The sequence below is a fragment of the Bubalus kerabau genome, chromosome 6, assembly GCF_029407905.1.
Source record: "Bubalus kerabau isolate K-KA32 ecotype Philippines breed swamp buffalo chromosome 6, PCC_UOA_SB_1v2, whole genome shotgun sequence".
Taxonomy (NCBI): Eukaryota; Metazoa; Chordata; class Mammalia; order Artiodactyla; family Bovidae; genus Bubalus; species Bubalus kerabau.
Genome location: NC_073629.1, coordinates 14,379,009 through 14,399,952, shown reverse-complemented (window position 1 = coordinate 14,399,952; position 20,944 = coordinate 14,379,009). Strand labels below are relative to the sequence as shown.

Below are 20,944 nucleotides of genomic sequence, written 5' to 3'. Positions count from 1 at the left end.
AAGCAGGTACGGTTTCTTCCCCTGGGAGGACATTGCATCAGGTCTAGAAGAGGAGAGATGGGGAGAGTGCTACTGGTACCTAGAGGCCAGGAATGCATAGGATAGCTCCTTACCAACGGAGAATTTTGCCAAATGTCATTAGTGCTGAGGTTGAGAACCTCTGCTCAACTTGAACCTGTTGTCTAAATGGCAGAGTGCGCCGCCTGGAAATTTATGTCCTCTGAAGCTGAGCTTTCAGTCTCCTGGGTTCACCTCCTCCAAAAACAAAGTTTAGAAAAGTGACCATAAAGCAGTTTTCATTGCCTGAAACATGGGGGTCATAGCAACAGCAAGCCACTGAAGAGGAGGAGGGGTCAGGCAGAAGGCACATGGGGGCCCCTGTCTATGGGGCCCTGTCCTTGACACTGGCCTCTCTGAAGAGGACACTAGCCCTGTGACAGTGAGATCCATTTCCTTGTGTCGAAGCATACAACATTAGCTCTTTGTCTCCCTAAACTGGGCAGGATGATGGGAAAGCCCCAGGCTTGGGGTTCATCCTTCCCGTAGGACTGGGGATGGGCCTGTGACTTTGGGAGCGAATGAGAAGCAGTTTTCACTGTAGCTCCTAGGATCTCCTGGGAGAGACAGTCTGAGGTCCCCCCTTTTTGGCATCTGGGGTAAGGGAGAGAGACTGAGATGAAGACCACTCACAGACGCTTTCTCCCAGCCTCTATCCAGCTTGGAAGCCTGGGGGCTGGTTCCTTGATCATCTTAACCTTTCTGTGGGGTGAGGGCTTAGCCCCACCTTTCTCTGGGTCTCTTCTTCCCCATTCCATCCATGAGAACACGCATCTGCCACAAATAAGGCCTGAGCGGCAGTGAAAAGCAGAATGAACAGGGAGCCCCGAGAGAAGGAGGCACCCCTACTCTTTGGATGAGAGGCAGGGAGAAACAAGGGACAAAAGGCAGCCTCTGAGCCTCCTTACTTTCTGCTCTCCATCGTGGGAAGGAAGTAGAGATAAATCTGAAGCCTGTAATTGGCAGCCTAGAGATAGCAGAGCAATATGGTCTGTTCCCTTGGCTCCTGGAACGTTCTTCTTTTCTGATGGTTTTTCCTTGTTTGAACAAAAGACCCATCTCTCCTCTTCCCCCAGCCACCTGATGCTTCAATGGGGAACCCTGTCAACACCCTACTTCATCCCCAGCCCCTTAGAACTCTGCTTAGAAGTACATGGCAGGGACCTGAGGCGGGGGCGGTCAACCTGTGAAGACCTCTGCTCTACTCTGAAATTCCTTCCTTGAGGCTGGTTTCCCACTGGTCTGGGGAGCGACTCGGGCTGCAGCCTCAGCCTTTCTGTCTAGGACATGATGGAGGCAGAGGGAGGAGACTGGCTGGCTCGATTTCTGCTAGGCCTCAGGACCCCTCCCAGGCCCCCTCCTCCCACCTATTCCCATCAGAAATCTTGAGTGGCCTTTAGCTCCACACCAGATCAGAGGGCAGCAGTGGGTGGTCAGCCAAGAGGGCGGTTTGCCAAGGGCATTTTATTTGTGGTTTGCCGTGGAGTGTTACAGAGCTGAGGAGGCCCGTCCCTCCTGATCCCACTTGCTTAGGTCTTGGAGAAAGAAGGGGACAGGAGCTCCCAGAGTCACAGAAAGCAGAGGGGTGGGAGAGAAGCGTGTGGAGGCACAGGAGAGAGACGGGACACCTTAGCCTGGGTGAGGGACAGTGGCCCACAGAAGAAAGAAATTGTCCTGAGACTTGGGGAACAAAACAACTCCTGACCCATCCCCAGCTTAGACTCTTAATTTCCCCTCTTGTGTGGGCAGGTATGGGGTCTTTCAAATGATGGGAACCTCTTTCTCATCTCCCTCAAAAAAGAAAAAAATTGAGATTAAGAATGTCTCCTTAACATGATCAGCAGTTTGGTGAGGGGGCGCACCGCCTCGGATTTCCTGTCCTCACATATACATACTCCTTCCGTGCGATGCCCCCGTCCCCTTGGGTCCAGCTCCATCCCTTCAATCACCCTGCTTCCAGCCAGGGGAAGGTGAAAAGCCAGAGGGAGGTAGACAAGAGGACAGAGGGAGTTTGGGGGACTCCTCCCAACTTCACACCTTCCTCCCCCATTAAGGAGGATCCAGGGGCCACACCGCTTTGAAGCTCGCCAGACTGGGGGATGCGGGGCCTTCCTCTCCAGTGCTGGTTCCCTGTCTCTCTGAGGAGAAGCCCTCCCTGGGAGCCGACGTGGTCTCAGGCTTTACCTCCAGCCCCTCGGGCCTCAGGGACCAGAGTCGGAGCCTCTCCTCAGCCCCCTGCGCCAGTCTGGCCAACAGTGGAAGCTCTGGAAAATGCTGGGCTGCTGGGGCACAAATGGGTCCTGGGAGCAGGGTGCCTGGCGTGGAGGACCCTGGGAAGGGCAGCTCTGGGGCGACAGGGGGCAAGAAGGGTGCTGAGAGGCGGGGCCAGTTGGAGGGGACAGCGAATGGTAGGGGAGGGGTGAAGGAGGCAAGACTGGGCAGGTCGTTCAGGGGGCTCCCCAGGTGGCAGCAAGGGCCAAGCCGGCAGGGGACCGGGGCAGAGCCAAGTCCTAGGGAGAGAGAGAGACAGAGAGAAGGGGAGAGAGGGAGAGAGAGAAAGGGTCAGTGAGTGTCCACCGTTGGAGATGCCCCCTTTTATGGCCCACTTCCTATTTCTTTTTGCTCCTGCTTGAAACTTTCTCTCCCCACCCGGGCACTTTCCTTTTTTCTTTGCTTCACGTCTCATCATAAATGTCATTTCTTTGGGGAAGCCTCCACGCCTCCCCAGCCTGGGTGAAAGCCCCTGGACAACCCTACCCCTCTCCTTCCTGGTTCTCTCCTCCAGGGCCTGTCGTTTAGAATCAGGAGTCATTTGTGAGATTACTTAATATGTGTGTCCCCGACACTATGGGGGCAGGAACTGTGTCTGTTTTATTTTGGATCCTGGGATCCAGCCCAGCCTGGCGTGTATTAAGTGCTCAATAAAAATGCATTGGATGAATGAATTGAGGGTATTCTTTGCCATAATTCAATGGATCCATTCTTCTCTCTCCTCATCCCTATAGAAGAAGACTCTAGTTCTGTTCTAGTCTGGCAAAGAGCTGGCTGTGTGGCTCTGGGTTTGTCATTTAAATTCTCAGGTCTCAGTTTCTTCATCCATAAAACCTCCTCTCCCAGCTAAGATCAAGCAGTGTCACGGGTACAAAGGGGCCTGCAGAGCTGTGAGGCCAATGTGTGTGGGGTGAACCCTAGCCTTCCCCTGCCCTGGCTGGCTCTGGCCCATAGCTCTCTTCCTCCAAGAAGCTCTCCCTCCTTCCATTCCTTCCAAATCTACCCCATTTCCCCAGGATCCTACAATAGGGGTTCCTAGCCTGGGATCTCTGAGAATGATTATATAGAATTTCACACCACTTTCTATAGTTCAAAAAACCTAACTCCAGAGCTTCCCTGGTGGCTCAGTGGTAAAGAATATGCCTGCCAATCCAGTAGACATGAATTCAATCCCTGGTCTGGGAAGATCCCACATGCAGCGGAGCAGTTAAGGCCGTGTGTGTGTGTGTGTGTGTGTGTGTGCACGTGTGCGTGTGCAGGCACATGTGCGTGCACGCATGCACACACAGTCATGTCTGATTCTCTAGACCCTATGGACTGGAACCCTCCAGGCTCCTCTGTCCATGGAATTTTCCAAGCAAGAATACCAGAGTGGGTTGCCATTTCCTACTCCAGGGGATCTTCCCGATCCAGGGATCGAACCTGGGTCTTTTGTGTCGGCAGGTGGATTCTTTACCACTGAGCCACCTGGAAAGCCCAACTAAGACCATGCGCCACACTATTGAGCCTCTGCTTTAGAGCCCGGGAGTTGTCACTAAGCCTGTGTGCCGCAGCTACTGAAGCCCGCACGCCCTAGAGCCTGTGCTCGGCAACAAGAGAAGCCACTGCAATGAGAAGCCTGTGTACACAGCTAGAGAAAAGCCTGCACAGCCAAATACATAAAATTATTGAAAACAACCTACCAACCAACCAACCAAACAAAACCAAGTCCAGTTCCACATTTTTTCTTAGCAAGATCAAGTATGAACTCAAGGTGGTAACACCAGCAGGGCTATAGCTGGTAAAACCTGGAAAAATCATTTGCTGCTGCTGCTAAGTCGCTTCGGTCGTGTCCGACTCTTTGTGACCCCACAGACGGCAGCCCACCAGGCTCCCCCGTCCCTGGGATTCTCCAGGCAAGAATACTGGAGTGGGTTGCAATTTCCTTTTCCAATTCATGAAAGTGGAAAGTGAAAGTGAAGTCGCTCAGTCGTGTCCAACTCTTAGCGACCTCATGGACTGCAGCCTACCAGGCTCCTCCGTCCATGGGATTTTCCAGGCAAGAGTACTGGAGTGGGGTGCCATTGCCTTGTCCGGAAAAACCATCTAGTTATTACTGAATTCATTCAATTTATTTGGTAAGAACAAATTTCTGACATTGGATCTGTGAAAGGGGAAAACAGTTAAGATAATCTTTCATGAGGCAAAGCATGGACACCCCTGCCAGCGTTGTGTATCTGTCTTAGTCGCTCAGTTGTGTCTGACACTATGAGACCCCATGGACTGTAGCCGTGCAGGCTCCTCTGCCCGTGAAATTCTCCAGGCAAGAATATTGGAACGGGTTGTCATTTCCTCCTCCAGGGGATCGTCCCAACCCAGGGATTGAACCCAGGTCTCCTGCGTTGTAGGAGGATTCTTTACCATCTGAGCCACCAGGGAAGCAAAGGTCATACAAGTATGGAATGTAGCCTCTACATGGACTGTAGAATGCCAGGCTCCTCTGTCCACAGAATTCTCCAGGCCAGAGTACCAGAGTGGGTAGCCAGTCCCTTCTCCAGGGGATCTCCCCCAGGGATTGAACCCAGGTCTCCTGCATTGCAGGTGGATTCTTGACCACCTGAGCCACCAGGGAAGCGCAGCATGTACCTTCTCCTGAATCATTGTCCTTTCCTTGGATTCTTAGGTGAAGCGGGGACTGTTGTTTTCCCCCAGCAAGGCTGTATCCCTTGGGGGTTCCGAGGACAGCGTCTCCCTCAGAGCCCCACAGCTGAGCAGGCTAAGTGGAGGGGATGGTTCTAAGAGCCTTCCTCCCCTTCCCCTCCCATTCCTAGCTCTAGCCCTGTGGCTTCCTGCCGCTGGCTCAGTAGTCCTGGCCTCTCGGCTGCCCAGAAGCAGTTGAGAGTGAAGGCGGAGTGAGGGGTTGGCACCGCCTTCTGGAATCCCAGTCCAGAAGTGGGCCATGTGGGTGCTGCTGGCCTTCTGGTGACCTAACCTGCTGAGCATGCCTCAGGGCCCCAGCACAGGTAGGGCCTGTACCCACAGAGGGCAGGGAGGTGCGAAACAACTCCAACCTGGGCTCGCCAGGGAATACTTTTTTTTTTCTCCCCCTGATAGTTTCTCAAAGAGGGAAGCTCTGTGCCCAGGGCATTCTCAGAACTAGGAAGGGGTGGCTGAGAGTGGAAGAACAGGGAGGTGTTCAGGTGCTGTCTTGCTCTAGGCTGCCTAACTTGTGGCCCTGCGAGTCCTGGCAGGCCTTGGGCTGCCCCACGCCCACAGCCTTGGCTGCACTCGTGAGGGCCTGGAGCCAGGTGCTCTGCGTTCTCTGGGAGGTGGGACCTCTGGACTCCCAGCTGCACTGGAGTGGGGCTAAGGCCAAGGGTCTTTGTTCCACAAAATTGCCAGAAGTGGAGGGACATGTCGTGGGCCTCTGCAGAAGAACCTATGGTTGGTCAAGGATCTCTGTGATCTTTGTCACAAAAAATCTGATTTTGCTGCTTCCCAGGTTACAGCCCCGGAAGAGGTGGCCCCTGCCTGCATTTTTACCGTGTCTCCCTCAATCGCCATGTGCTGCCACACTGGTGAGCTCCCAGTGCCTCTCTCCTGCCCCAGGACCTCTGCACACCTTGTGCTCTCTGCTTGCCATATGCTTGCCTCTCTCCCTCTGAACTAAGCTGGCACCGGTTTACATTCTGGGTCTCAGCTCAAATGCCACTTTGTCAAGGAAGTCTTCCTGGCTGCTCTCTGCACCCTGAGCTTCTCTAGCATTTGGTACAGATACCAATACTTGTCAGTTTGTTGAATTATTAACTGAATATCCCTCTTGCCTACAAGCTTTATAAAGGCAACCTTGCTCACGTTGGCGCCCCAAGCCCTAGGACAGGGCCTGGCACATTCAACAGGAGCTCATGAGCTATCTGTTGAAAAAAGTAATGAGTGAATGAATGAGTGAAATGTATCTTCCCAATTTCTCTTCAACTGGGCCTCCTTCTGCACCCAGGCCCTTGCCTTGGTTCTGGCTCCATCACCAGCTACCTAGATCTTTAAAAGCCTCCAGCACCGGTTGTAGACGTCCTACATCCCCAACTCTACATACATCCCAAGTTGTCTTTGTAAAATGAACATCTGGACACGTTTCTCCTTCTGGGTTCCTTTTGCTTTCAGGATTAAGTCCAAGCCCTTCAGCATGGCTTCTGAGGCTTTCTGGGACTAAATGCCCACTTCCCTTGCCAGCATCATCTTGCCAGCTGTGTCTCTCTTCTTCCTCCTTATCCCTGCTCCTAACATGCCTCACTCTGACCATGTAAGCTACCAGCAGATCTTCAGATTTGACTATGCTCATTGGCAGCTTTTTCCTTTATAAATGCTGTTCCCTCTGCCTGGACATCTTTCTCCATCTTCTTCACCTGCTCAGGTGTAGCCTCCTCCAGGAAGCCCCACCTCCTCTGCATTCCAGGAGCACCTTGCACTTCCCTGAATCCCAGTACTGGTCACTGACCACCCTCCTATTTCTGCTCCTCATTTGTCTCTGAGCATCCTGAGGGCCGTCTTTCACATGCGGACCCCCACACCTAGTAAATAGCTGCTGCTGCTGCTAAGTCGCTTCAGTCGTGTCTGACTCTGTGTGACCCCCGTAGATGGCAGCCCACTAGGCACGCGCGCCCATGGGATTCTCCAGGCAAGAGTACTGGAGTGGTTTGCCATTGCCTTCTCTGAGTAAATAGCTGGTGTGCACTAAATGTTTGTTGATTGTATACATGATGTGTCCCCGGACTCATGCCCGCTCTTCCATGTGCTCAATCTGAAGGGTTCTCCCTTCCTCTGTTCAAAATTCCCTGGGCCCTCTCCAGGCGCGAGCACTCACGGTGGACACTGCTGCTGCTCCCCTTCTTGTTCCCAGAGGCCTCTGGTGGCCCTTGAGGGGTCCGCTGTCCAGCCAGCTGCTCCGCCATGGCCCGATGGGTGAACAGCATGCTGTGTAGGAGCTGGGAAGTGAGGAGAGGCAGGCTCGGGGGCAGAACGGTCCCTCCTTGGTGTGTATTCCACAGTACACATTGTTTAACAACCAGTCATTAAAATAATGAAATAGTCTCATAATGGTTCTTAAGTCAGCACTGCCCATATGTCCCGCACCCTCTCTGGAGACCCAACCCCCTTCCTTGTGACCCACCATTAAAGGAGTCATGCCTGGTGCAAAAGGAGTTGCCCTCTCTCACAGGCTATATTGTCGGGATTGTTAAAAATGGAGGGGTGATTCAGAATATCACTTCTGCCCCTGGGACACTCGGGGACTAGGATGCAGGGGGAGAAGAACATTGAAAGCTAATGGGCCCCCAAGGCAGAGAGGAGGGTGGGGGCATTCTGGATGGAAAGGCGAGGCCTGGTGGATCTATGGGGACAGGCCCGGCTTTCGTGCCTACCTCACTCTGCACACCCATGGGGAGCAGCGCTGGCTGAAATAGAGCAGGGGCCCCCAGCAGCAAGCAGGGGGACGGGGCTGTCCGGATCTCCCACAGAGGGTAGTTAACGACGATGAGCTTGCTGAAGTTGAACTTGTAAGTGAACCTTTTGCCTTTAGTCTTGTGCAGGATCCTCTTATTGTAGTAATATCTGGAGATCCCAAGGATGAGAGCAGGAGGTTGGCAGGGAGGATGCATTCAAGAGACCCAGCCATATCCCCGCTCCCCAAGATTGGCAAGATTGACCCCTAGCTGTTCTTGGATAACCGCTAGACACACTCCAGAGCGTTTCCCAAGCCTCAGAGGGGCGGGAATTGGATAGGGGTGCCAGAAACCACAGCCTTTTTCTCTGAACTCTTCCCTCTCTGGTCACGTTGGCTGCCTCCTCTCACCTGAGGGCCCGGCTCAGCTTGTCGTAATTCATCTGTGGTTTGCACTTCCTGCGGCCCCAGAGGCGGGCCACCTCGTCTGGATCCTTGATGACGAATTCCCCGTATTCTCCCTGCTGCCAGGCAATGACATGGCGGAACTCCTCCTTCTGCAGCAGCTCCAGGATGAAGTGCCACAGCTGGATCTGCCGGGAGCCCGGGGATGACTCGGCTTTGTAGGCCCAGTCGGGGAAGGCCAGGCCTGGGGTGGAGAGGGGAGTCAGCACCGCCCCACTGCTCCCCGAGGCCTCCTCTGGGGCGCCGCTGGGACCCCTGGCAGAGGCTCACCTGGGATCCAGGCGTTACCAGCAGCGGAGATGGCAGGGAGGCCCTTGGCCAAGCAGCTGCAGTGCATGGTCCACTCCCAGGGAGCGAGGGCTGCGTCTGGGCCTTGGGGGGAAATAGTCCCCTTAGCAGGAAGGGAAAGAAGAAGGCAGGGGAGAAGGAGGTGAAAGAAGAAGGAAAGAGAGAAGAGGAGGGAGACTGGGGAAGGGGAGTGGGGTCTGAGCAGGACGCTCCCCCACAGCCAGGCTGGGCCAAACCTCCCCTAGGGACCTCCCCACTGGCCAGGGGCTGACCCAGGACTCTGGGTTTGAGGCTGAGCCGCTTAAATAGATGGAGAGGAATGCAAAGGGTCTAGATCTTGCCCTCTAGATCCTTCCCCTGCTGGGGGATTTAGACAGAGAATGAGATCTCTTCTCAGGGCTTAACAGGATTGAGGTTTTTCCCAAGAGAAGACAAGCTAAAATGTAATTAGTTGTTGGCTCTTTCTAAACCTTGAAGGGAAGGAGGTGGCGGATTGACAGACCCACACCTTTCTAATGCTTAGAACAATTTTGCATTTGAGAAGAGGCGGGATTGTTGTGTGTTTACTCACTGAGAAGTCTCAAATGCCTAGCAGAGTACCTGACTTTTCATGGATGTTCAAGAAATGATTCTTGGTAGAATCACTGAATGGTGAGGAATGTACCAAGGATGTCACTTTGTGTTTCGCCTACGTCTTCCCCTTCAGCATGTCAGCTGCCTGTGCTCAGGAACCCTGGGCGCCTCTTTCACTGCTGGCTGCCCAGATCTCAGCCTAACCCAGGGTCTTGTACTCACAGAAGCTCTCTAAATATTTGTTGCATTAATGAACCATGGACAAGGAAGAAGGAATCTTGCTGATTCCCAGTTTAGCTTGGGGTGGGACAGGGGCAGCTGGTGAGACGGGAGAAGACTGGGGGGCCAGCCCTAGTGAGATAAACTTGCCTGTTGCAGGTGAGGGGAGAAGTTGTCTTTGTCCCAACGCCTTCTGGATGGGACTGAGGATGGTGCGAAAGGCTGGCTGGCTTCCACATCACTGGTGTAGGAGGAGCCGACAGACCAGAGGACGAGGAGAGATGGGAGGGGGATGGGTTTGGCAGAAGAGAGGCCTGCTTCAGGCTGGGCCAGATGCAGTGGGGTTACCTGACTGTTTTGACAACTCGCTCACCAACAGGGGACCGGCTCACACCACCTGGGCTCTGAGTTTCCATCTCCACTGCAGTTGGCATGAGGCAAGCGCTGTTCTCAACTAGAACTTCCTAGGCCGGCAGGTCTGGGGGCAAGTGAGACCTTATCTGGAGTATCCTCCTCACTTGCCAGATGAGGCTCGGAGAGGGAAAGTGACTTTGCTACACCATGGGTGGCCGCCCCCCACTCCCCCACTCCTATTCCACAGCACTTTCTCCTATATGCTGCTGCCTTAAGACTTAAATCATCTGTGAAAGTGCTTCTCAAACTCTAATGTGCATAAGAGTCACCTGGGGGTCTCTTTAAAATGCAGATTCTAATTCAGTGGGACTTGGTGGAACTTGAGGGTCTGCATTTCTAACAAGCTCCTAGGTGATCCCAGGGCTGCTGGGCTGTGGGCTGTACTGTGAGTAGCAAGAACCCACGGGAAACAGCATCAAGGGGCTGTGGGTGTTAAAAAGCCAAGGAATTCCGACAACAAGGTCGTACTATATAGCACAGGGAACTATTCAACACCCTGTGATAAACCATAATGAAAAAGAATATGAAAAGGGATGTGTATATATGTATAACTGAATCACTTTGCTGTATAGTGGAAATGTACACAGCATTGTTAACCAACTATGGTGGTGGTGGTGGTTTAGTTGCTAATTCGTGCCCAACTCTTGTGATCCCAGGGACTGTAGCTGCCAGGTTCTTCTCTCTGTCCATGGGATTCTCCAGGCAAGAATACTGGAGTGGGTTGCCATTTCCTTCCCCAGGGGATCTTCCCAACCTAGGGATGGAACCCGTGTCTCTTAGGTCTCCTGCGTTGGCAGGAGGGTTCTTTACCGCTAGCGCCACCTGGGAAGCAACTCATGGGGAAGTCCCTCTTTTGTCTAACCTCCAGCTGTTTGGGGATCTCTCCTACCTCACCTCAGGAGAACCGATGGGGAAATAGGGGGTGCAGAGGTGACAGATGCCCAAGGAGGCGTGTTCCCTGGAGGAAGTAGATATAATTCCTAGGGCTGCCGTGCCTGCTGGATCTGATAAAGTTTCCTGGTCTGGAAGGTTTGAGATCTCAGGTTTAGGATCTGGCAAGAAGGGAACAATAAACCCATTGGAGAGCAGACCCTCAGGGTGCCCTGCACTGTGGGGAGGAATTGACACATCTTGAACCTCACAGGAAGTATCAGCTGAGATGGAACGCAGAGGTGCTGAGTGACTTCTCTAGGGTCACACACACAGCTCTTAAGTGAAAGAGTGCAAAGCAAGACCTTAATTCAACATTTATAATATTCAGCCACCTAGGTAGGCTACCACACCTCTCTCCTGCTCCTTCAAAGAAAAAAATTAAAAAAACTATGTCCAAGTAGGTCAAACTCTGGGTTTCCTAAATGCCTCAGCCTCCTCCTTGGCTTCTCCCATGTTTGTGAGGGTCCCTCCTGGATCCTCGCATGTCTGAGGAGCTTGCTGGCTCTGGGTGTGGAAATCCTCACTGCTGCTGAGTCCTGCCAAGTGTCTTCCCTCTAGTCCACCCTTTCCTGCAGGGGTCCCTGAGCTGGCCACGCGGAACCCTCAGAGATGAGCGGGTTTTACTTCTACCTTCACACCCAAGCATTGCTCTGGCTGTTTAACCGTAATTCCTCATACTTCTTTAACAAAAAAAATTGTTTTAATTGGAGGATAATTGCTTCACCTTATTGTGCTGGTTTCTGCCATATATCAGAGTGAATCAGCCACAGAGACACACATATCTCCTTCCTCCAGAGCCTCCCTCCCATCTCCCTCCTCATCTCACCCCTCTGGGTGGTCACAGAGCACTGGGCTGAGCTCCCTGTGTCACACAGCAAATTCCCACCAGCTCTCCATTTTATACATGAAAACGTATATTTTGCATTTTACACGTGCTAGTCTCTCAATCCATCCCGCCCTCTCCTTCTTCCACCGTGACCACAGGTCTGTTTATGTCTGTGTCTCCATTGCTGCCCTGCAAATAGTCTCATCAGTACCATTTTTCTAGATCCCATACACATGCGTTAATATACCATATGTCTCTTTCTGACTTATTTCACTCTGTTTAATAGGCTCTAGGTTCATCTAGCTCATTAGGACTGATTTTAACCCACATTCTGGTGGCAATGCTCCCCAAGGCTGGGGGGAGGTGTCCCTACTCTGTCTATTCCCCCCTTCTCCCAGCTCCCTCCCTCTTGTCCTGTGGGCTGGGGATTGAGGTGGGGGCAGCTCTAACAGGCCTTGCAGAGCCCCTCCCGCCCGGACTACAGGATCAGTGCAATGGCCTGAGAGGGTAAGTATTGAGAACCATAAATCACAAAGGATCATAACCCAATCTTGAATGATCAGAGAGCCTGCTCTTAAGGGCTTTGTATTTCCTGATGGGTTATAGTAGCAAGCAATTATTATTGTTGTCATTACCATTATTCTGATTATTAATAATATGATTAATCCCCTTGACCAACGGCAAGGGCCTATTGCAACACATGTACGTATTTAGGTCATTATTTAAGAAAAGCAAATGAGATAACCATGATAAAATAGACAGTAAGTCTTAGCCAGCCAAACGAGCCAAATGAAATGTCCCAAGCAGATTTTACCTTTTCAAGGGTTTAGTTAATATGAATTTGGCCCCTATCATGCACCTAGCATTGGGCTTGACATTTTTTTCCCTTATGTTAGTTACTTCATTGAATCTTCACAATGATCCTTTGTGATGGGTATCATTATCTTCATTTTGCAAGCTGAGGAAATTGAGGTTCAAAAGATTAGGAGACTTGCATAAGATCCCAGGGCAAGTGGTGGAGCCAGATGGAAACAGGTCTGTCTGACTCCAGGCTCCCAGCTGTAATCAATCAGGGCAGAAAACTTGGGAGCAGGGGCGAGGCTGGCAGGAGGCCCTGGGGTCCTGAAAGAGGCACTCCCATTAAACCTAAGGAGTGGGCTCTTTGCCTGAAAGATGATCAGTGGGAACCCCAGGAAGCCAGAGGACATCAGATGGGCAGAGTGGAATACAGAGAGAGTGAGAAAGACAGGAACACACCCAGAATTTAAAAAACCCTCAGAGTTCAAGACCAAGGTTGCCTCCATGCAAAGTAGGAAATTTGTGCCTCAAAGACACTTTGTTGTTGGCCCTTCTAAGGGGCTAAAGTGGATTGTCCCCATAATCTGATTGTTTGGACACAACCAAGTCTTCTCAGTGACTGCTTGATTGATGCAGTGGGAAGACAGACTGTAAATTCAAAGGCAGCTGAAAGAGAGGGCAAGTGAGTCAGCGAGGAAGAGAGTGAATCAGAGACAAATAGCAATGCGGAAATTGGATGCTGTGGACACAGGTGAGGTCCAGATACCACCCCAGGAGAGAAGGAAAGATCGGAGTGGAGAAACCAGCCCAGAGGGGCAACCAGGGAAATACAGGCTGGTGGGCTGGGGGTGAGGTGGGGTGGGTAATATTTTCTGCTGGTGAGCACTGAGCAAACTGTGTATCCCTCCCTCCCCCCCACCACCAAATCCCCAATCTGATTAGAAGCCTCTAGTCTCTCCCCTTGATCTCAGCCCCAAGTGGGGAGTGTTAGTCCTGAGACCTTCCTTAATGCTATTAGTGAAAGCAGCTTAGGTGGGCAGCAAGACTGGCTGGGAGCCTGGGAAGGGCAAAGCCAACACCTTTTTCCTTGGGGAGTTTGGGGGAGGAGCTGGGATAGATGTCCTTCTTCACCAAGGACATCTTGCCCTTTCTGTCAGACCTAGAGACTCTAGGGCAGAGGACCCCTTCTGGACGCTTCCTGGCTGGGAATCTAGCCAGCTGAACCCTGGATCCCTCCCGCAGGCCATCAGCCCACACCCGTGAGAGACACCGCCTTCTCTGCCACTGCTCCTGCCAGGCTCATTGGACTCCTCCTGAACCCTTCCTTCCTCCTCCTCAGCCCTGAGCTCCATCTCCAGGCTCCATCTCAGCTGGCTCCTGTCCTCAGTTTCCCTGCCCCACCCCCATGCCCAGGGGTCTCAGATCTTTACCTCCTCTTCCCCTCAGCCCCTCCAGCCCCTTGCAGACTGTCTCTGACTTTGGCCTCCATGGTCCCTGGGGGCCGTGGGATTTAAAAGGTTTGTGTAACTCCATGGAGTAGAAACCCAAACCCAGACAACCCCATGCTCCACCCCCAGACCTGGCAGGAAGGGCAGTTAAAAGCCATGGGGGAAGTTCCAGACCCCTTAAGGACCCATGGGCTGGGGGATGTGGATTAGGGTGTCAGGAGACTGGCTTCCAGCCCCACACCTACCCCTGCCTTGGTCTGGCCCCTCCAAGTCTCTGTTTCGCTTTGTTTGACCTTTAATTTTCAACTGTTTCCTCCTTCCTTACAGTTTCTCTCCTCTCCCCACTCAAGTCTCCTTCTTCCTCCTTTCCACTTCCCGTCCGCCAAGCCTTCTCTTGCCTTACTTCCCCAGCTCCATCATTTTCTTTTCTCTCTGTTGTTGATACTTTTCTGTTTCAGTTTCCCTTGGTTTCTCTGTTCCTTACATCTGACGTCTACAAATCATACTGTCTACAAACCAAGCGGTCTGTCTTGCCTCCGCTGAGCCTGTTTTCCTTCTTGCGAGTGCCTCCCCACCACTCACCCAGCCTGCCCTGTCTCCGTCCCTGCCTCTCCTTATTGTTTCTTTTTTCTTACCTCTTTGTCTTTCTCCTGCCCTCCTGTCTCTCACCTGTGCTTCAGAGCTGGAAATCAAACCCAGGCCCCCAGCTTCCTGACCTGGCTTCTACAGCCCCTTCTCTCCCCCTACCCCCCAACAGCCCTCCAGCGACCCCTTGCCCTCTCCCCCAGCACAAACTCAGTGTCAGTTCCTTTCATCTCATTCCCATCAGCAGGGCCTCAGGGGATCCCCCTGCCTGGACACCCCCTGATCCTTCCCTTCATCCCCCCCACCAGGGGACAAGAAATCCCCTCCAGCAGGCGCTGCTGAGGTGGCTGAGGAGCCAGGCCAGCTGGAGGAAGTGAAAGCTCCCAGCCAAGTGCTGAGCTGGGATGAGCTGGCAGACCTTCCTGGGGCTGAGTAACAGGGACCAGGAATGCAGCTGTGGGCAGAGGGCCTCTGGGGTGCTCTCCTCAGCTGGGGGCCTCTGATGCCTTCTGACTCAGTCCCCAGCCCTTCGTGCTGTGTTGCTTCCAGCCTCCACCTCAACCCTCGTCCTCATCCCCAGTCTTACCGTGAGCCCTAACTTCAACTTCCACTAAACCCAGCTTACAACACCATGCATGTGCCCTGGACCCTCTCCCCATGGGGCCCCACTGCCCTTGAGCAGGGCCAGAGAGGGGCTGGAGATGGAGTGGCTGCGGCACCACTCTCTTCTGTCTCCTCTGGTCAGTTGGGAAGGGGTTGGGAGTCACGGGACCTCTCTCTGCCATAGGAACATCACCTTGGGTGCCTCTCCCACCTCACACAGCCCACATCTGTCTCCCCCATCACAGGGGTGCTCCTGCCAAGGGGCACCCAAGTTCTTAGATTTCAGGCTTCTTGGATCTCGTTCTCTGGGATGGAGCCAGGAGTCTGAGGAAACGGGGGAAGCAGATGGACGGGGCAGAATCCCGTCACCCCATCAGAGATGTCACTTCATCCCAGCCTGGTTCAGATGGGAGCACAACCTTAACTCTGCCCTCCCTGGACCACCTGCTGCTCCTTCTCATGCCCAGGCTGTGATGCCCACCCTCTCAGTGTCAGGGATGGCAGCATGACATGCTGAGATGCTGAACTCCCTGTAGGCAGAGAAAACAGGGCACGGGGACGGCTGAGACCCTCATTCATTCAGCGTCCAGAGCCTGACTCAGCCCCGTGAATCCCAGGAGTCTGCTCTGCCCCAGTGAGCCGACATCTGACCCCAGCTGCGCCCCATCTGAGGAGAAGAGCCTGGTGCCATGTCAGACCCGCTGTCTTTCGACCCCTCTCTCTGCCCTGACTGCCCCACACCTGCCTCTGCACTGTCCCGTCTGTATAGAGGAGCCCGGCCCCTCCCAGGCGGCTTCAGTGTGGCCCTTGGGTTCTCATCTTCACCCGGTGCCTGTGTCTCTTTTCTTCTCCCCTTCCCAGCTGTCCCCCAACTGGCTCCCCAGCTGGGGTGGGGATGGGGGTGGGGGCGGAGAAGGATCGTCCCCCTGGCTGGCTCCCCGAACCCCTTACCTTGCCGCAGCAGCCAGCCGGTCCAGGCTCTGTCCAGCAGCTCCTTCCAGTCGCACTTCTCGCCCAGCGACCCCTCGCTCATCACACGCTGAGTTAGGGTTACTTAAAATGAGAGCGGGATCTCCAAGCTCCCAGGGGAGCTGATGTGGTTTTTCAGACAATAGCTTTAACCCTTCGGGGGCCAGTGGCACCACGGCCCCACGCCCTCTGCACCTCTGTGGGGGTGCCGTGGGAGGGAGTGTCTTCCACTGGGTCCTTTGCATCCAGAGCCCACCTCTGGGGCAGATGGCTCTTGAAACATCTGACCAACAGAGAGACTGATGAGAGGGCTACTCCTGCCTCAGTTCTAGGAAAAGGGACAGAACTGTCAGGAAGTCCTTCCAGCTGTCTACCCTTCCCTCTGTATCAGCCCTTCTCTCTCAGAAGGTCCTGTGGAGATAAGAGTCCTGGCCTGGTAAAGAATCCCCTCTTCACAACCTCTGACTCTTAATACCACCTCACTCCCTGCTTTTCCCTTGGAGTCCCAGGCCCCACCCTGCTCCCATACTGGGGATGAACAGTCATAATCTGTAATTTTCCTCTTAGTCTCAAGTACTAAAATGAAACTGATAATTTACCCAATCACCTTTTCTCTAAGGTTTTTAAAGCACTTATTATGTCTCTTTCCTCTTAGGGCTATAGAAAATAGATTTTTCATTTTCCTTTTCTTTATAAATACTACTCAAAGTTAGACAGCAAGAAGAACTGCCAACTAAATCCTAAACCAGATGGAAGAAAGTAACTGCAGGGGCATCAGGTATCCCACTAAAAACAGCAGGAACAAGAGAAGGCGGTAAGATTCCAACTTACACTGGGGAGGGCATGGAGGATTTAGGTTACTGACCTCAGGGGAAACTAGAGGAGTGAGCATGTCAAAGACTGCTACAGCCTCTGTTTTTAAGTCCTGGGGACCAAGGGACCCTGGAGCCTGTTGGGCCTGTGTCCAATCTCTGCAGTCCCTAGTGGGGAGGAAAAGACTGATGACTGTCATTGGGGAATCAATATGATTTTCTTTTCTTTTTTCTCTTCCTGAGTCTAGGAGGCCAAGTTTCTGTCTCTACCCCTTGCTACTCCCCCATTATTACACAGCCCCTCCCAGTCTCGAGCTGATTGAGATGGGAATGGAGGGCCATGGAATTAAATTCTAGGGGTTGTTTTCTGGTTAAATCAACCGAAGCTAACATGATGGAAAGGTGAGAGAGAGAGGTTGATTGATGGAAGAGACAGGAGCTGGGGGGCCACAAAGAGAGTCCTTCTTGGGGGCGGAGAGGCAGGACGGGCCTCAGGGCCCATCGATGGCAGAAAGGAAAGAAGCTACAAAGGGAGGGATGGTCCAGAACGTTGTTCCAGGGAGTTGGTACAGGGAGAAGGGAGGAATATTAGCCAGGATGAGGTAAACTTGATTGCTATAGAAAACAGAGAGCTACAACCAGGAAGACCGGGGTTAGTGCAGAGACAGGCTACTCTGGGTGTCACTGGTGTTTTCCCACCTGAAGAGCTGGCTCTGCCCCTCGCTCCCCTTCACTCCATCCCATTTCCTTCATTTAAGGGTTTAGGACGATTTGAGTTCAAAGTGGGAAGAAGCCAAGGCCAAGGAGAGGATTCTGGGGAGGAAGAAGCATTCTCCACTCCTGCTCCAGCATGAAAGCCCCATTGGAAGAGCAGGTGGTAGCAGAATCTTTAGTGGGGGGACTAGGACCTCCACCTTGCCTGGACCCCAAGGGTCTTTCAGACCACCTGATGTCTCCACAGCTCTCCTGGGAGGGCCACATCTGACAGGCTCCCAGGAAGGGAGGATCAAGGCTCTTCTGCTTTCCTACTTCCTGCCACCGTCCCAACTCCCAGGAAAGTCCCTCACGTTGCTAACTTCAAGTCCTTTCGAGAACCAGAGCAGCTGCTTCTGAGACAATTAGGGTTTCACCTTTTCTCTTCTGCTGCTCCACACACTGTCCCTACCCACTTCCTCTTGTATTCCCGTAAACCTGATCAAAGCGTCCCCCTCACCACCCCCACCCTTTCTGGTCAATTCACATTTTGATTGCTGGGCCTCCTCGAGGAGGCTGGCTTGGGACTAGGAACCCCGGGCACTCGGCACAGACTTTGGCTTCTAGGATGGGACTCTGGGCCTCCTCTGTTTCTTCCCCAAGACACAGGCAAAGGGCCTAGTGCCCTTTGGGGAAGGGTGTCTGCTGGCCAAATCCAGCCCTTTCCTTTGCTCTTTTTTTTTTTTTTTTTTTTTGGCAGCTCAATAAGGCATGTGGGATTGACCATTAGGGATTGAACCCATGCCCCCTTGCTGTGGGAGCATGGAGTCCTAATCGCTGGATCACCAGGGAAGTTGCTTCCTTTGGTTTTCTGAGCATCTCTGTGTGTATCAGGTGCCTGGCACAGTGCCTGGACATGGGGCTGTCCTACCAAGGGTTGCAGAGTAAACCAGAAAGGAACATCCCACTGGCTCCCCACACTCTAGACCCTCCAACTACCCTACCTTGGCAATAAGCAGCCTCAACCTTTTCCAAAAAATTCATTTATTTTTCAATTGAAGGACAATTGCTTTATAGAATTTTGTTGTTTTCTGTCAGACCTCAACATGAATCAGTCATAGGTATATATATGTACCCTCCCTCTTGAACCTCCCTCCCATCTGCCTCCCCATCCCACCCCTCTAGGTTGATACAGAGCTCCTGTTTGAGTTCCATGAGACATACAGCAAATTCCCATTGGCTATCTATTTTACATATGGTAATGTAAGTTTCCATGTTACTCTCTCCATACATCTCACCCTCTCCTCCCCTCTTCCCATGTCCATAAGCCTGTTTTCTATGTCTGTTTCTTCATTGCTGCCCTGCAAATAAATTCTTTGGTACCATCTTTCTAGATTCCATATATATGCGTTAGTATACTACATTTATCTTTCTCTTTCTGACTTACTTCACTCTGTGTAATAGGCTCTAGGTTCATCCACCTCATTAGAACTGACTCAAATTCATTCCTTTCTATGGCTGAATAATTTTATGAGCTGCCTTGTTGAGCTGTCCATTCATCAGTCGGTGGACATCTAGGTTCAAGCAGCCTCAACTTTTGAAGCTACCTTCCAACCCCTAGCTTTGTATCTAGTACCTCTACTTGGCCTGGTCCAGCCTCCTAAACAACCCGGACAGGACACAGTAATGGGGCTAAGTGATGGGGGGTGGAAACCCCATCCCTGGCTGGTGACAGGGATCGACAAGAGGCCGCCCTTTTTACCTGGGGGCCTAGAGATGGCTCTGGGCGTCTCCCAGGGTCCACTTGGGGAGGAGTCTCTCAGGGCTGAGTGTGGTGCAGGGTGGGACTGGGAGGAGTCCCTCTCCTCAGCTGCCCCACCAGTCCCCAGGGCTTAATGGCATAGACTCGGGCATGCAGACTGCTTTCCCAGCAGCAAAGCCAAGGATGCTCTGTTTGCGCCTCGAGTGGACTTTTCCTGCTCTAGTTAGTGACTTTTTTTCATACTTGAGTAACCAGCACGATAGGCTAAATTCCCAGTCTATCGACACTGTCTGACATACTTTGTATCAAGACCTCATCACCCTGGATGGGTCTTTTTGGGTCTCACTTGTGCCTTTGTGACTATCTGACATTACCGTGGGCAGGACTGCAGACCCATGGATGGGATCAGGCCCTGGGGAGGGCTTCACCAGGCACTGCAGGGGATGTGGGGCTTGCCAGGTGGGGTGGACAGGGAGGTGGTGCCATCTCCTCCCTGAGGAGCAGGATAAGAGAAAAGAAAACAGACTCCTCATCTTCACTCTCTCTTTGTTGTTCTACCAGGATCCAGCCTGGGGTCGTGGCAGCCAGTGGACTGAAGGTGGGGGGCCCCGCTGTTCCAGGAGGGTCTGTTTGGGGGACTCGGCTGTTCCAGGATGTTCTGTCTGGCCAGGTTGGTGTGATAGAAGGAAATTATCCTTTGAGAAGCACTCCTTGCCAGATGTTGGTGAAAGAGGGGTCATTCCCACTGGCTCATTCCCTTGACTCCCCATTGTTCCCTAAGATTGGCTAGGACCCAATGCACCCTTATTTGGGGAGTGATGGTGGCCAATTCTGGACCCAGAGGAGGAAGGAGAGAAGTGAAGGGAGGGAAAAGGGACACCCCTGAGTGGGGGGGATAGGGTCCTCAGGTGGCCGTAAAGGGGGAAAGGAAAGCAGGTAGGGGAAGCTTTTGGAGTCAGACTCAAGGAGACAAAGAAGAGGCAGAAGGAGAGGAAGCGAAGGAGAAGGAGTTGATGAGGTGGAGGGAGGAGGGGGTCAGCTGGTAGCAGGGCCGAGGCCGCCTGGGCTGCAGCTTGGGACGTGGGGACGGGGGAGGGAGCCGTGGGTTTGTGCGTGCCGCCGGGGCTGGTGTCGGTGGCGACTCTTCATGTCCCATTAGTGGCAATGGAAGGTGACATGCGGGGATCGATACCAATCGAGGCAACAGACTCCCAGTAATAAACCCATTTCACTCACACTTCTCCACCCCCGCCACCCGACCCCCAGAGAGGGAGCCAGGGCTTCCCATGCCCACCACCCCCCCTACCCCACCCCCCCAACCCGTCTCCAGAGAGGCTGGTCTCAGAGCTGTCCCCAGCCCTGGCTCCTGGTCAGGGGGGGCAGGACCCCCCACCCTCCAGGGAGAAAGATCTTCGGTAGGGTGGGGGGTGCGTGCTCTCTGGTTCTGTGAGTCTCGAGCTGGGGTCCATGGAGACCTTGGGGCTGGGTCCACCTTCTCCTCTGGGGGGTGAGGAGGAGCTGCCCACCTCCCCCCCTGCCCCCCCAGCCCTGTGAGTATTTCCAGAGCAGAACAGGGAAAAGGTCTAGAATCTGTTGCTCGACTCAGCCCGTGGGCGCAGGTGAAGGCGTCTTTGTGCTCCTGGGTCTCCTTCCTGCCTCTCTGTGGGTGTCTGAATGTGCGTCTGTGTGTCTCCGAGGAGTCGTAAAATGAGTGCACGTCTCCCGCGGATGTCTGTCTCCATGGCCGTGTGTTTTTGTGCGTGGGTGTTTGTGTCAGTTCTGGTGTTTCCACTGTATGTTGTTGGTATACTG

At 53.1% G+C, this 20,944-nt stretch overlaps 3 protein-coding genes across 30 annotated transcripts in view; 1 reads left to right on the top strand and 2 right to left on the bottom strand.

Annotated features, from left to right (window-relative positions):
• The window catches only part of ETV3 (ETS variant transcription factor 3), a 71,680-nt gene that overhangs the window by 26,541 nt on the left and 24,195 nt on the right, over positions 1–20,944 (bottom strand). The gene's annotated exons all lie outside the window — the stretch shown is intronic.
• Positions 1–20,944, top strand: part of LOC129654589 (uncharacterized) — a 32,840-nt gene that overhangs the window by 2,731 nt on the left and 9,165 nt on the right. For 2 of the 28 annotated variants that reach the window (XR_008715534.1, XR_008715535.1), the window contains exons 1-3: positions 12,548–13,011; positions 16,521–16,679; positions 19,694–19,730. Coding sequence is in view for 3 of the 28 variants with exons in the window: in XM_055583911.1 (XP_055439886.1) it covers positions 16,615–16,679; positions 18,556–18,628; positions 19,694–19,802 (247 nt within the window). In the remaining 25 variants the exon portion in view is untranslated. Of the gene's footprint in view, positions 1–12,538; positions 13,012–13,417; positions 13,778–16,520; positions 16,680–16,925; positions 17,080–17,435; positions 17,552–18,555; positions 18,634–19,693; positions 19,803–20,944 lie in introns of those variants that run through there. The other 26 variants (XR_008715536.1, XR_008715537.1, XR_008715521.1 and 23 more) reach the window with 25 other exon arrangements.
• On the bottom strand, positions 1,520–16,323 carry ETV3L (ETS variant transcription factor 3 like). The gene is made up of 6 exons (XM_055583909.1): positions 15,848–16,323; positions 8,480–8,674; positions 8,156–8,393; positions 7,725–7,914; positions 7,169–7,289; positions 1,520–2,567 (listed from the first exon to the last, which is right to left on the bottom strand). The coding sequence occupies exons 1-6, from the start codon at positions 15,927–15,929 to the stop codon at positions 2,107–2,109; spliced, it is 1,287 nt and encodes a 428-aa protein (XP_055439884.1). The 5' UTR covers positions 15,930–16,323; the 3' UTR covers positions 1,520–2,106.

Coding starts and splice junctions, on each gene's coding strand:
- ETV3L (XM_055583909.1), bottom strand. CDS start 15,929: ATGAGCGAGGGGTCGCTGGGCGAGAAGTGCGACTGGAAGGAGCTGCTG. Junction 7,915..8,155: donor AAGCTGAGCCGGGCCCTCAG/GTGAGAGGAGGC, acceptor TGGGATCTCCAG/ATATTACTACAATAAGAGGA. Junction 7,290..7,724: donor CCATGGGTGTGCAGAGTGAG/GTAGGCACGAAA, acceptor CTCACTTCCCAG/CTCCTACACAGCATGCTGTT.